Source organism: Lipotes vexillifer, unplaced genomic scaffold (genome assembly GCF_000442215.2).
Source record: "Lipotes vexillifer unplaced genomic scaffold, Lipotes_vexillifer_v1.1 scaffold1329, whole genome shotgun sequence".
Lineage (NCBI taxonomy): Eukaryota > Metazoa > Chordata > Mammalia > Artiodactyla > Lipotidae > Lipotes > Lipotes vexillifer.
The window spans coordinates 1,790,082-1,805,403 of NW_006797566.1; the positions used below are offsets into that span (position 1 = coordinate 1,790,082).

A 15,322-nucleotide genomic window follows, 5' to 3' on the forward strand; every position below is an offset into this window, starting at 1 on the left:
GAAAGAGGGGTGTCTGGACATGTTATTGGGGAGTGGGAGAGCAAGGCGATGGGCAGGGGTGCATCCTCGGTCCAAAGGAAGAGAGATGGAAGCAGTGGAGGCGAGGGAAGGAGAAGACAGGGAAGTGGGGGCCTGGTGTAAAGTCCCGCGGGCAATGGCTTGATTAAAAGGGAAGAGAGAAGAGGAAGGAAGGTGAGACAGAGCACAACTAAGGAAAAGGGAGCCTAAAGGGAAACGGTGGCCCAAGCCAGCGGAAGGACCAGACCAGTGACAGCCCATGATTTCAGAAGAGAACGTGGCAGGGCAGGGGATGAAAAGAGCGTGAGCTGTGAGAGCCGGTCACAGGAGGGAGCACCCCTTATGGAGAAGGGATGACCCAATGCAACTCGATGACAGGATGACAGGGAGCACTGAGATGACATCACGGGCCCTAGAGAAGAGGGAGATGCTTTCCCTGGGCCAGGGAGGGAGAGGGAAGGAATGGGTCCCACGAGGAAAGGTCTCGGGAAGGAATGTCTAAATGGGGGCCTCAATGCAGCACCAAGGGAGATTCACCTGCCAGAGACAGACCAGGTGATGGAAGGTGCACAGGGGAGGATGGAGAGAGGAGAGAGGTGGAAGGAGGCAGGCTGGTTACCACTAAGAGGAGCAATGAGAAGAGGGAGGTGGCAGGTAGGAAACCAGGTAGCTGTCAGAGGCGCTAACTGGAAGGAAGTGCAGAGTACTGGGGCCAGCCAGTGGGAGCAGAGACATGGGGAGGGAGGAGTGGAAAAGGGGTGGCAGGCAGGGGGTGGGGAGCAGGGACTGCTCTTACAGCCTCAAATGTTGTAGCAAGGGTGGAACTTTTCAGCCAGGCTCTTTACTGTGGATCTGGCAGGCATGGGGTGCGAGCTTGGGAGATGGAGTTTGGGATGGGGATCAGGATTGGGGTGCAGGTAGGGGTTGACTGGGTTGGGTGGGAGGGCAGGGTTGGGATCAGTGGGGATGGGGGGATGGGGGTTGGAGTCGGGACACACGAATCAAGCTCCAGGCACTGAGAAAGTCACCTACTTTAACTGAGCTTGTGGACTGATTACAAGTCCGGTGCTGGGGGTGATGAGTACATTAAGAAGAGGGAGGGTGAGAGCACTGAAGCCGCCCAGAGAGGATGAAGGAGAGCAGCTGCAGGAAGGCAGAAGGGAAACAGCTGGTTGGCAGGAAAGACGGATGGACATTATGACTGTAAGGGCAGGGGGTGTCACAGATCTGAAATGAGGGATAAACTATTCAAAGGGACAAATGACAAGCACTGAGAAAGAGGAGAATTAGACCAAAGATACTGTCACATGCCTGAGAGTCATGAAGCGCAGGGGATACAAGGGGTGGGTGGGGCTGTGGGCATGAAAAGAGACGGGAGAGGACAGTGCAGGAGAGCGTCTGGGAGAGAGATGACTGCTCCGAGGCGGAAGGGAGGGCGCACAGCAGGACCCAGGGCTCTGTGCAGGTCCAGACTGAGGACGGTGGTGTCGGGAGTGGGTTTGGCAGGTGTGGGGGCACGAGGGGGGGAAGAAGGTGAGAGTGCTGCGGTGAAAGAAAAAGGTCGGAGAATCAGAGGCCGGAGCCTCCCTGAGAGCTGCGTCAGAGGAGTACGTGACAAGGGGTCTGGATGGAAACCTGAAAGGTTACAGGGAGTGATGTCGTGGGGTCCTGCGGCCCGGGAGGCAAGCTCAGCCTGGCTCATGAGCGTGGGTTGGTGGGCAGAGCGTGAGGATTCAACACAGTGTGCCTGAAGCAGAGACGACTCAACCGGGTTGAGCAGTGGATGGGGGACGGAGAAGGGAGCACAGAGCAGAGGAGACAACTGAATCCAGCTGGAAGGTGCACAGACAGCCACTTCTTTAAAGAATGTCACATGGCTCAGGGAGGACAGTTCCTTTGCTGTGTATGCAGTAACTGCAAAGTAGCAGAGACTTAGAAACTGGGCCAAGGAGGTCAGGTGAGCTGCCTCCAACTGGTGAGAGAGTGTGGTAGAGGAGAAGGGGTCCAATGGGCCAGAAGAACGAGGAAGGTCGGGTGATGGCGCCCAGCAGCCAGGGCAGGAGAGGCTTGCTGCAAGGATCAGGGAACACATTGTGCCGAGAGGATGGCAAAGAGCCCACAGGAGAGAGTGGATGTGGAGAATCCAGTAACTTTGCCCTGAAAACTGGACCCAGGGTCAGAGGAAGCCCATGCAGGGGGAAGAGCACAGCGTGGGTAAGGCAAGCAAGGAGCAGGGAGAGGTGGGTGAGGCCAGAGGAGCATGGGCTGGTAGGGGTAGAGGCCCATTGAAAATGCTGGAGACGGGGCATGGTGAGAAAAAGAAACATCAGAGAGGACCCAGAAACAACCACCTTTTCCAAAATGGCAGACCCGAAATGTAGGGTCCTTATGGCTGTTTTCAGAGGCCATGGACAGCACTTTGTGGACCAGGAGTTGGCGGTCAGGAACATGAGCGTGTGTTGGAAGAGAGGGAGCAGGTATCGAGGAACAAGCAGCGAAGACCTCGCATGACTCAGGTGGCAGGGGAAATAGGACGGGTGCTGCAGATGAAGCAGAGCGTTTCTCAGCGGAAGAAAAGGCAGAGTATGGGCCAAGTAACGTCCAATCCCCACCCACTCTGGATAGCAAGAGACAGAGGCATCTTGGGCAGCTATGAGAAGGAGGGAGCAGGTTGGGTCAGGTAGTCGATGGCACAAGTAAGGGACAGGCACAGGAGAGGGGAGAGAACCTCATGAATGTGGGGATATCCACTGATCTCACGGCTCAAGAAGAGTGGCCTGTGCAGTACTGAGGCCCAGTGGTAGGAGCAGAGCAGGTCCCAGCTGAGATGCCAAAGCCTGGGTGTTTAAAGACCCAGGGCTCTTAGGAGCAATTGGGGACAGGGGCCACAATGACTGTGGTGACATGGAGGAGACAGGGCAGCATTGCACATTAGATACATCCTGCACAGAAACGACTGGCAGGTAACCTCAGGGACTTCAGGATGGACTCAAGTGGATGGACCCCAGTGTGTTGGTAGCAAATATGCTTAGAATTGGCAGAGAAGTGGCCAGGAATTCAGGTGGTATCAACAGTGCTTCTGCTATTATGAGGGAGCTATAAAGGGTGGAGTCATAGGATGTGGCAGAGAGAGTTCACACAGGGAACCAGGGACCTTCAAACCATATGTGTAGTCAGAGAAGAGAATGGAGGCAGCAAAGAGGCACAGGGAGAGACAGCAAGGTGCAGAATGGTGGAGAGTTGGAGGTGGGGTCTCATGATCAGGAGAGTGGATCTGGGGAACAACAGAGGGGGCAGGCAGAATGGGATGGACAACCAGAAGAGTCTTAAAATATGGCCAAGAGGGAAAGAGGGCAAAGGAGAGATCTGGATCACATCATCACAGAGTGGGAGAGCAAGGCAATGGGCAGGGTTGTACCCCAGGGTCCGAAGGAGGAGAGATGGAAGCAGTGGAGGCGAGGGAAGGAGAAGACAGGGAAGTGGGGGCCTGGTGTAAAGTCCCGCGGGCAATGGCTTGATTAAAAGGGAAGAGAGAAGAGGAAGGAAGGTGAGACAGAGCACGACTAAGGAAAAGGGAGCCTAAAGGGAAACGGTGGCCCAAGCCAGCGGAAGGACCAGACCAGTGACAGCCCATGATTTCAGGAGAGAACGTGGCAGGGCAGGGGATGAAAAGAGCGTGAGCTGTGAGAGCCGGTCACAGGAGGGAGCACCCCCTACGGAGAAGGGATGACCCAATGCAACTCGATGACAGGCATCAGGGAGCACTGACATGACATCATGGGCCCTAGAGAAGAGGCAGACGCTTTCCCTGGGCCAGGGAGGGAGAGGGAAGGAACGGATCACGTGAGGAGAGGTCACAGGAAGGAATGTTCAAACGGGGTCTTGATGTGGCACGACAGGAGGGTCACCTACCAGAGACAGACCAGGTGATGGGAGGCATCCAGGGGAGGATGGAGAATGGAGTGCAGCGGAAGGGACACAGGCTGGACACCAACGGGGGAGCAGCGGGAAGAGGGAGGTGGGCAGGTAGGAATCCAGGCAGATCTCGGAGGTGCCAACCAGAAGGAACCTCAGAGTTACAGGGCCAGCCAGTGGGAGCAGAGGCTTGGGGAGGGAGGGGAGGAGGGTGGCAGGCAGGGGGTGGGGAGCAGTGGCCGCTGCTACAGCCTCGAATGTTGTGGCAAGGGTGCAACTCTTCCGCCAGGCTCTTTACTACGGATCCGCTGGGGGCGGGGAGGGAGGAGCTCGGGGAATGAGTCGGGATGGGGATGGCGTTGGGGTCGGGGTGCAGGTCGGGTTTGACAGGGTTGTATGGGAGGACAGGGTTGGGAGTGCTGGGAGTGGAGGTGGGGTGGGGAGGGAGATCCAACTGCAGACACTGAGAAAATCATCTACTTTAACTGCGCTTCTGGACTGATTTCAAGTCCAGCGTTGGGGTGATGACTTCAGGCTGAGGAGAGGACTGGGAAGACCAGGGAAGCCAACCGGAGAGGACAACGGAGAGTAGCTGCAGGAAGGGAGGGAAAGGTCTGCTTGGCAGGAATCACAGAGGGAGGTGAGGATAATAGGGGCAAGACTCTCCAGGGGGACGGTGTCGTGGGTCTGATGTGAGGAGGGGTAACCTAGGGTAATAGACAATGGCAAGCGGCAAGAAGGACAAGCACCAAAGATATGGTCCCAGTGCCTGAGGGTCGTAAAGGATGGGGGGCAGGAGGGGTATACAGGGGTGTGTGAAAAGAATAGTGTTTTAATGCAGACCGGGGTTTACGGCACGTCAGGTGTCAGTGAGTTAATATGGAAGGGAATGTGGTGGTTCCAGGAGGACAGTGCCGGGCCAGTGTCAGAGTCGGGGCAGGGCTAGGATCCTTGAGGAACAAGGGTCAGTGGCAACCGATGGGAGCCTAGAGGCGGGCAAGGGGAGAGTGCAGCCCAGGGAGGCACGCTGGGCTTCCACAGCAGTGATTCTTCCCCGGGGGGGCGGGGTGGATTTCACCCAAGGGGGGCTGTGGGCATGGACCCCAAGGAAGGCCTGTCAGAACATCTGAGGGTGAGCAGAGCTCTGCTCAAAACAAAAACAAACCCAAAAAAATCAAAGATGAAACTGATAGGCTTGCCCTGGGGGTCACGCATCCTCGGGTGAGAATCACTGGGTGGAAGGGGCAGGGTGGGCAGCTGGGCAGAGAGGTCTGAAGCATGAGCCGATGAGCCCGAGTCGGGCAGACGGAGGCATGTCAGACATGGAGGAAAAGGACCCAGGCAGGACCAGGGAGACAGCGAGTAAATGAATGTAGCCAGCAAGGCACCTGGAATGACTGGGGGAGGGGGGAGTGGGACTGCAGTCTATCAGTTGGGAGTGGATTGCAAGCATAGTGTCCCTGAGCTTAGGACTCTGGAGGAGTAAGGCTGAGGGAGATGGAAGTGGTGACTGAAAGGAAGTTGGGTTGTGTGTATGTGAGCAGAGAGCACCGGAGGGGGGTGTCCATGCAGAAGGAAGGGGCAGATGGGACGGGAGAGGACAGTGCAGGAGAGCGTCTGGGAGAGAGATGACTGCTCCGAGGCGGGAGGGAGGGCGCACAGCAGGACCCAGGGCTCTGTGCAGGTCCAGACTGAGGGCGGTGGTGTCGGAAGTGGGTTTGGCAGGTGCGGGGGCACGAGGGTGGGAAGAAGGTGAGAGTGCTGCGGTGAAAGAAAAAGGTCGGAGAATCAGAGGCCGGAGCCTCCCTGAGAGCTGCGTCAGAGGAGTACGTGACAAGGGGTCTGGATGGAAACCTGAAAGGTTACAGGGAGTGATGTCGTGGGGTCCTGCGGCCCGGGAGGCAAGCTCAGCCTGGCTCATGAGCGTGGGTTGGCGGGCGGAGCGTGAGGATTCAACACTGTGTGCCTGAAGCAGAGACGACTCAACCGGGTTGAGCAGTGGATGGGGGACGGAGAAGGGAGCACAGAGCAGAGGAGACAACTGAATCCAGCTGGAAGGGGCACAGACAGCCACTTCTTTAAAGAATGTCACATGGCTCAGGGAGGACAGTTCCTTTGCTATATATAGAGCAGAGACGGAAATAAGGAGAGATGATGAAGGTGGGCCCCGGATGTAGGCGAGATCAGGTGAGCATTCTGAAACAGGTGGTAGAGAAGAGGATGTCCAATGGCTAAGAAGAGTGAGGAAGGTGAGGCAATGGCGCCCAGCAACCAGGGCAGGAGAGGCTTGTTGAGAGGATCGGGGAACACACTGCACAGAGTGTGATAGCAAAGAGCCAAAAGGATGGAGTTGGATGTCGAGGGTCCAGGAGCTGTGCACCCATGAGTGGGCCAAGGGTGTGAGGAAGCCCATGCAGGAGGGAGAGGACAGCCTGGGTAAGGCCAGGTTGGAACATGGGGGAGGTGGACGAGGTGAGAAGAGGATGAGCTGGTAAATCTAGTGGTCTGTGGAAAATGTTGGAGACGAGCCTGTCAATGCAGGGCATGATGACACGAAACGATGGAAGGTCAGACAGAAGCCTGAGGGACCTGAAAAGACACGGTGCTTAGGGATAGAATGGGGACAGCATATGGAGTCACTACAGCACACTGCAGACCAAGAAGCTGGAGACTGGGGAGCATGAGGGCAGGTCAAGAAGAGAGCAGATGTCAAGGAAAAGACCACTGCATCTGTGACATGACTGGCAGGTGGTAGGGGAAGTAGGATGGGATGTTGAAGATAAAGCAGAGAGGCTCCGGAAGACAAGAGTGGGAGAAAAGGCAGAGGATGGGCTGAGCAACGTTCAGTCCACACCCAGCCTGCAAAGAGAGAGATCCTTGGATTCTCGAGTGTCCATGAAGGTGGTAGGCCAGTATTGAGATGGTTCAGGGGAGTCAATGGGAAAAGAAAGGGACAGGCAGCATGGATAAGGGGAAGAACCTCATGAATGTGTGAAGGGCTCAGGGAAGTTAAAGGGGGCTCTACAGAAAAGGGGAAGGCAGCTTCAAGAGCTCCCAATCTGGGGACGTCAGCAGATCTCAGGGGCAGGAGGGGTGGTATTGAGGCCAGACAGCACGTGTACACTAGTGAATAAAAGAAAGTACAGGTGCTATCTGTTATATCTGTGGGAAAGCACTGTTTTATGGGAAGATAGACAACGTAGAATGTTTATAGAGGGAGAGGCTACAGCACAGCCAAGTACGAAGCAAAGGTGTATAGTGCAATCAATTGGATTTTGAAAGAACTGTATTTAGCACTGGTAAAATATGCCTCCTACAGATGCTGATATAGTGTTTATACGTTCATTGTTTTTCCAATGAAAATGAGCAGAGGAAAAAGAGAAAAGAAGTGGTTAAAATAAAATTGGAACTAAGTCAACAGTATACATACAAATCATTCTTGGAATTATTAAGGAACGTTATAATGGTTAGGATGCATAGTGCGACCTGTTCAACTTGATCACAATTAATAGAATAAAGGGAAATGGGAGAAATATATAAAAAGAAATTACCACAGGGAAATTTGTGAGTGGCTGCCTGAAAAATCTATCAGACAATTATGTCAAAGTGGGTAGATTCAAGATAATAAATGGTCACACAGAGATAAATTCATAAAACAAAATCTGAAGGGAGAGCGTCAGCAGCAGTCCTCGTAACATTAGTGCTCCTGACATCCTAAGATGAAGACGCATGCCAGAGGATGGGGTTGTTTTGAATAATAAGAGTAGGTCGAGTAATTTCACACATTTTCACATACTGAATCCATTTAAAGGCCAGACTGTGAACCAGTTTTTTCTAAGGCTACAAGATGGAGAAAAAGGAAATGAGTGGATATGCCATGTTTATATTGCATTCTGGAGAGATGTTATCATTTAAGAAAGGCAGCAATAAAGATGACAGCTATCGATGATGGTGTGAAACAGGAACATGAAATAGAATAGGAAAACAGGTTCAAAGTCAGCACAGAGGAAACGTTAGAAATTTCAGTGTGTTTGAGGAAAGGGAGGTTGGTTGCAAGATGAATGAACAGGTGAATGAGGTTTCAAACTGGAGTCTTGGCCAGTCTCTTTAACGGGCCAGATTTGGAGGAATATGGATTCTTCGGCTAGGCTGATACAAATTCTAGTGATAAAGGTAGGGGAAATGGTGGCTAAATAGTAATGTTCAACCTATCCTGCTTTTTTAACATTTGAGTAAAAATTCAGATTACGTGCTTAGCTTGGAAGAATGCAAAGTTTCACCAAGGGTCATAAATATGGATCCCAGTGAGTGGTTGGAGGTGAGTCAAAGTAAAAAAACAGATAAATTTTACTTAACTGAAGTTGTGGACTTAATTCAGAATGTCAGGAGTTAATATGGCTAATACTGAATAGCAAATAATGGAATGGAGACAACAGATTCAGCGAAGAGATTGGAGTCCATCAGGATCCTGTGGTAGCTCACTAAGATAAAGGTTTAAGGAAATGTAGAACTGTAAGAACTGCAGTATGTATGTATAATATGAAAGAGTTATGAATTGTTAAACGGGAGGCAGCATGCCTAATGAAAAACAGTAAGAGAGGGCTTCCCTGGTGGCGCAGTGGTTGAGAGTCCGCCTGCTGATGCAGGGGACACGGGTTTGTGCCCCAGTCTGGGAAGATCCCAAATGTCGCGTGAGCGGCTGCGCCCGTGAGCCATGGCCGCTGAGCCTGCGCGTCCGGAGCCTGTGCTCCGCAACGGGAGAGGCCATAACAGTGAGAGGCCCACGTACCGCAAAAAAAAAAAAAAAAAAAAAAAAAAAAACCAAACAAACAGAAAAGAGAAACTCATATACATGCCCTGTTAAACTTGATCTTAGTATGGATATTTTCTATTGAAGGCTATTTAAATGAGTTATCTAAATTTGTTGAAATGAGAAATAATGATGCAATGAGGACCAAGAGTTCGATAATAAAAGCGATATAGGGATTAGAATGGTTCTGAGTAAATTATAAAGCAAAAAGGTAGAGTCATTACAGAGGTCCAAAGTGGGGAAAAATTTGTAGAATGTTGCATATATATGTTGTTACTGGTGTAATAAACATTCAGAGGAAGGAACGTTGCTGGATGAGAAAGGACACTAAGAAAGCATGCTGCCTTGAAGGCTTTTCTAGAAATTTTTCAGTAAAGAGTAGTTGTTGGAGGATGGAAATTAAGGAGGACTAACTAAATTGAGACTTATGATGTTGATTACTCTTTCCACAATTTGTCCAAGATTTCAGGGAAGGAGTTATGGTAATATCTTGATGTTGAGTTAAAGTAAATTTTTTCAGATGGCATAGATTTTTTGTATACTTATAAAGTAAGGAAGAGTGGGAAAGTTTAAAGATACAGAAAAGGTAAGAACAGGTGATGGAATAACTTTCTGAGGATATGGGTGGATGTGTGTCTTTTGAACTGTGAAAGACTTGATTGTTAAAGAGGATAAAAGGAGAAAGTGGATAGTTTCAGAATTGAAACAATAATAGCCTCTATCTATTAACTATTTACTATGTGTCTGGCACCACGCTAATCACGTTACTTAATTTCATTTTATCCTTACAACAATCCTAGAAGGTTTACAGAGATCAAATAACTTGCCTATGATTACACACTCAGTGTGTAACAGAGTCAGAATTCAAATCGAATTTATCTATCTCCAAAACCTACATTACTTTCTATTCTATACAGTTTTCAAGTTGAAGGAAATCACAATCTATAGAATTTCTATTTTTTTCTGTGACTATATGGAAAATATATTTTCTGAGATGAGACAGGCAGAGGTGATTGATGTATAGATCTTCAGGTGATTGGTAAAATCCAGAATATCTGCAATGGGAAAATGCTGAAAGGAAGGCATGTGGAGAAGACTCTTATTACCACCTATGCCCTGGTATTTCACTTCTATTCATTGCACAGCAAAGACTTTGGATTGGCCATGGATTAAAAATTTTAGAGTTTCTAACAAAGACTAAAGAATAGAAAGGAGTTTTTTTTTAAGCAGGTAAATGATAGGTAAAATGTAAATCGACTACTAACAAAATTTTAAAAGTCCAAGTGTTGAGACTTCTATTGGAAGAATTCCATTTCTTTTCTCCAAGATGCAATCATAAGAGTTTATAACTAAGTTTTAACACTAACCAGCAAACACTTTGAATTTAACAGAAAAGAAAGAAAATTCTCCAAATGACAAATTTTTATAGACAAAATACTAACAACCATCAAGCAAAAGAGTCCATAGCCAGCAGACCAAAGGTTGAAACCTCTGGGCTAATTTGTAAGATCTATGTTTTAAAAAGAAATTAACTCCATAGTAAGGAGGGGTAAGAAAACCTCCCTATGCTTTCTGTCTTAGTAGAAATGTTTTCTGTTGTTGTTGTTTCTCCTATACTATATGTAACTTCTGTAATTTCAATATTGTTGTTTTATGTGTATTTTGATATTGTAAAATTGTATTTATTGTATTCTGTTAGAACCACTCCCTGGGGTGTGAGGCACCTGAGTTATCAGTTATCCAAGTGAACCTGGGGAAATGGGAGGAGCTAGTATTCTCAATTGGGGAGAGCTTGATTCTTTAACCAATGAGTTCAGCATTTTGCTTCCAAAATTAAGTGGCGAAGTAATGGCATCCCTCAAAAAACAGAAACTTAGTGGGAAGTAAAATGGGGTTAGAATTTTGAAATATGGAGAGGTGGCTACTGGAAAAAACTGAAGAAGTATGGTGTATCCCAGGATGATGGCAGAAGCCATAGGGCTACAATAAGACTGGGCCCAGATACTGGTTTAGAATAAGGGTAAATAAAACTAGCTTTATTTACGTAAGAGTACAGCCAGCTTAATTACTGGCTGGTGGACATAAGTCAAATCTAACCAGAGGGAAACAGACCAGGAAAGAAAGTGAAGCTAAAAGGGAATGGAATAAGAGAAACCTCATAAAGGGATAAAGGAGGTAATTAAAGGTTAAAGTTGGATGGCCTAATGCTCGAAGGAGAAATAGTGGAGGCCAGATAGGAAAGTGCCTTCCTACCCAGGGGCTAATGGATCCAGGGTGGCCGCAACTGCAGGTCCACCCAGGGCCAGAGGGAACAACCTGGGGTTCAGACCCAGCAATGGTGCCAACTTGAATCTACCTCGTGCTAGAGTTGAGTAGCCTGGTCTATCATCCAACACAGGTAAGATTGGGCAGGGGCTCCCAGAACCAACATCTAAAAAGGGAGTTGGGAGAGGGGCTAAGGGAAGACAGGTTAAGCCCCAAATGTAATGAATGATGACCAGGGAAACTATTTACTAGTGCTTTTACGATTTCTTGTAACTCTGTAACTTTCCCAATATTTGTTAACTTCTATCTGATTTTTCCTGTATTAGTAGTAAAAATTGTTTTTTCCTGTATTAGTAGTAAAAATTGTTTTTTCCTGTACTAGTAATAAAAATTGTTCAGAATGTAAGTGCGATGTGTGTGCTTATTTCAGTGAAAACTGGGTAACAGTTGTGAAAACTCTGCAGTGAATATGGGAAGCAAAGAACTCAGGTGGAAAAATGGGGAAAAGAAATCAAGTACAACAAATACCTGACATTCACAGGTTAGAAGATCTCAAACCCCCAATTTGTAAATACCACTGGCACTAGCAATTGGCTGTTCTTCACAGGCCTCCCCCACCCCACCCCACCCCCAAGACTGCATACAGGTCAAGCAGATTACAAGCCCTTCTCAAATGTGGATACACAGATGTTGGCTAAGCCATTCATTAGGCTGAGACATACTCTTAGACACTTGCCTCGTGCTACAGGACCCTTAAAAACAATATATTTTATGATGCCATGGATCTACTAAGTAAAACGTCCTTAGGATGCCCTGGAAAGAAACATCAGGGAGAAGTAGGCCATGATCCTTCATAGGAGACATCAGGTATATGAACCCTCACTAGTGGTGACACTGTTCCAACAGGAAGTCTGAGTTCCTTTTTGGGCTACCACTGTTATACATCCAGCTTCTGTTTTACAATTAAATGTCCAGCATATTTTACTCAGAAACTTGGTTATAAAATTAATATTTCTGTAAGCAGTAACTCATTTTATAAATATAAATATACCATCATTTAATTCCGGAAAAGAAACAAATTCTTGAACCCCAAACATCTGTCCAGACATTTAAGAACTCAAGTGGTAATGCACTCTTAATCATATCTCTTCCATTCTGTGTGTTAGTACCTGCTGTAGAGTCATCATCAGGTAAACGAACAAGAGTGTAGCATATTCCTGGTTGATTATAAGGTAGGCTGGGGACTGGGATACAACACAGCACTTCATAGGAATCTGATGGTTCCACCTGCACTGTCACTTTCTCCAGTAGCTGGTCATTGAGAGTATTGGTACAGTCAAACTGAAAAGTCAGCAAATAGGAAAGTTATGAAGGAGAAGAACTGTTTTCAAGCAAGTTGTTCCTTCCCACCCATAACCCACGACAGTTCTGGAGCCCTCTATACTTTCTAAACACCACGCATGTCTCCCCCTAAGATTTTTCCTGAGGCAACGAGGATAACCTTATTCTTGAGGTCTTTTTTGTTTATATTAACCAGTTTTTTCCTCCTTCCTGAGATTGAGTTCTACCAAACAAGATGGTAGAAGTCTGATAGCTGAGAACCAAACTGAAATCCAAGTTCTTGGAACGACACACTTATTTTACCCTGATATTAAATGATGATTATTTTTTCCACAGGTTATACTTTATGCTGTCCAACTTCTTCAGACATTTCAGTTTTATGTCTTTTTAAATTTAAATCATCAAAAGCTACCCATCACATTTCTACAGCTGTAGAGTTAGGAAAGAAAACCAGATATGCTGCTAAATTTGCTTCTCTATAAAAGGAACGAGAATCATAAACTAAAAGGGGATTAATGCTAAACCCCTTACTGGAGCCAGTTCTGGCGCTTATCTCACCTGGAACACAATATGATTGGTAAACATGTGCTTGATACAACGAACAAAATATTCTGTCTCTGCTTCTGTAAGTTGAACAGGCTCAGAAGACTTGAACAAGGGTCCTAGATTCATAAACTCAGGAATGACAGCCAGTTGTTCTATCAAGAAAAAAGGAAAGAAAAGGAGGAGGAAAGTAAGAAGATGGGGAAGACATTACTCTGGGTGTCTAAAATGTTTTAAGTTTCCATAGTCTTACTAATAGTTGAACACTCAACTAATGTGTTCCCAAGCTTTAGTGAAATAATCTTTTAAGTAAGAGTTTATACACTCAATTACTAAAAGCAACAAACAGACAAACTTAATTCCTAATTTCATAGAATTTGAGTTCCCTGATACAGAGTAACAGCATTCTCTGTAAGCTGGCAACTGGGAATTGGAAAGTCCCACAGACTCCAGGTAGTGCCCACAACTGTAAGCCAGGACAATCAATATTCGGCCATACAACGATCTCCCGTACTGAGAATTAATCAAATTGAAAAAAAGTAGTGGCCTTCATTATACTTACAATGCCTCGGGTGCTAGGCTACTGCTTCTACACATCAAATCATCATACCTTGGAAAATGTCTTGCCTGGAAGGAGCCAACTTCTCGGGCTTAGCCATCAGTGTGATTTCTACAAAGACAAGTATGAGCAATTAAGTGAGCCTCCCTCCTACTATCAAGCCAAACATGCAGACTGGAGATGAGGACAGAAACGTTAAGCAGATAAACATAAGGTGCTATTGCTGAATCATACCGGGAGGTTCTCTGTCATCTTTTTTGGAGGGACACTCAAAATGTATTTAGTGAACATATTTTATGAAATAATAAAGTAAGTCCTAAAAATACAAAATTTGCTTTAATGGACCGAAATGTTTTTTTTAATTACTCTTAAAAGGAGGAACAGTTTATAAAACAAATCTCGTGATTCAAACAGGAAAAACTACTTATATAGTACCGACAAAAAACCCTGAAAATGTTGAAAGCGTAAGCTCTTTCATTTTCGGTTCTAACCACTACACACTTTGTTCCTTTATTTTTTTAAGCCTCCAACAGAAAAATTAATTAACTAAGAATTTAACTAATATCGGAAAATAAAAACAAGAGGTGACAGCACAATTACTGCTCTGAAACACACGGTGACAACTAACTTCAAATGCTGTAACACTTAGCATTAAAAAAAAAAAAAAACTTTCAATCTGAGTCACATTTCATATTCTTGCTTCCATGAGAAAACAAGGGAAAAAAATTTAAAACCCTAATTTAAAAAGAATCATCCAGGGGGGTTCCCTGGTGGCGCAGTGGTTGAGAGTCTGCCTGCCGATGCAGGGAACACGGGTTCATGCCCCGGTCCGGGAAGATCCCACCTGCCGCGGAGTGGCTGGGCCCGTGAGCCATGGCCGCTGGGCCTGCGCGTCCGGAGCCTGTGCTCCGCAACGGGAGGGGCCACAACAGTGAGAGACCCGCGTACCGAAAAAAAAAAAAGTATCATCCATCTTAGTTCTATAAGATTAGAAGCAGTGACCATTAAAAGAAATATTAAAGAAAATATGCTAACAGTGTATTTTATTGGTGTAAAACTACTTATACATAGAAAAACTAACAGTGTTCCCCTTACCTGCTTTCTGTTCAAAGACAGCAGCCATAGCAAGAGGAATAGATTTCATATCAAAGGGCTTTTCTGAAGGCTCCAATGTGTACTGGTGTAAGGCTTTCTCCATCCCTGGTACAGAGACTGTCAGACCTATGAAACAGAAAACTCTCAGCACTACTTCTTGCCAATCCTAGGACCCAGATAGGCCCAGATTTGTAATATTTATATAAGGTTTCTAAAGAAAACTATAATCACAGATTTTATAACCTAAATAATGAAAAATAAAGGCTCTTATAATTTCATCCAAGGAAGCATAGGAGCAGAGCATAGGAATTTTCAACAAAATAGAAGTATCTTCCAGAAAACAAAGCAACGGAGACACATGGAAACGATGATAGCATAAGGGAAAAAGGTAAACCCATCCAAGAGGGAGCTCAAGGAGGACCAGGAAAAAGCAATATTCTTTGGGCTTTTACATACTTTAGGTCTCCCTAGAAATGGAAGTGCATTCAAAGACAGAAACCAAGCATTTTGCCTAGTGAAGCCAGCTCATATGCAAATCATCATGGATATGCTTCTCAGACACCATTTGTGGAACAAAAGTGTACTTGTCTCCATTCTTGGCTCTCACTGACCATTGAAGATATATGTGGCGTTCAGTGCCATCTGCCTCTGCTGCAGCACATTCAGATAGAAGGTAGCTCTATCCCGTACCTCATCGTCAGTATCCATCATACACCTGTCCAGGGATACAGAAGATGCATGTCACAGCACCGTAACGATTTCCAATAGCTTTACCA

At 46.7% G+C, this 15,322-nt stretch overlaps 1 protein-coding gene across 1 annotated transcript in view; it reads right to left on the reverse strand.

The window, feature by feature from the left end:
* Nucleotides 1-15,322, reverse strand: part of COPG2 (coat protein complex I subunit gamma 2) — a 138,795-nt gene that overhangs the window by 26,246 nt on the left and 97,227 nt on the right. The window contains exons 16-20 of the mRNA XM_007469719.1: nt 15,158-15,261; nt 14,547-14,672; nt 13,503-13,562; nt 12,908-13,047; nt 12,178-12,349 (exon numbers count right to left, since the gene is read on the reverse strand). Of these exons, the coding sequence (XP_007469781.1) occupies nt 12,178-12,349; nt 12,908-13,047; nt 13,503-13,562; nt 14,547-14,672; nt 15,158-15,261 (602 nt within the window). The remainder of the gene's footprint in view (nt 1-12,177; nt 12,350-12,907; nt 13,048-13,502; nt 13,563-14,546; nt 14,673-15,157; nt 15,262-15,322) is intronic.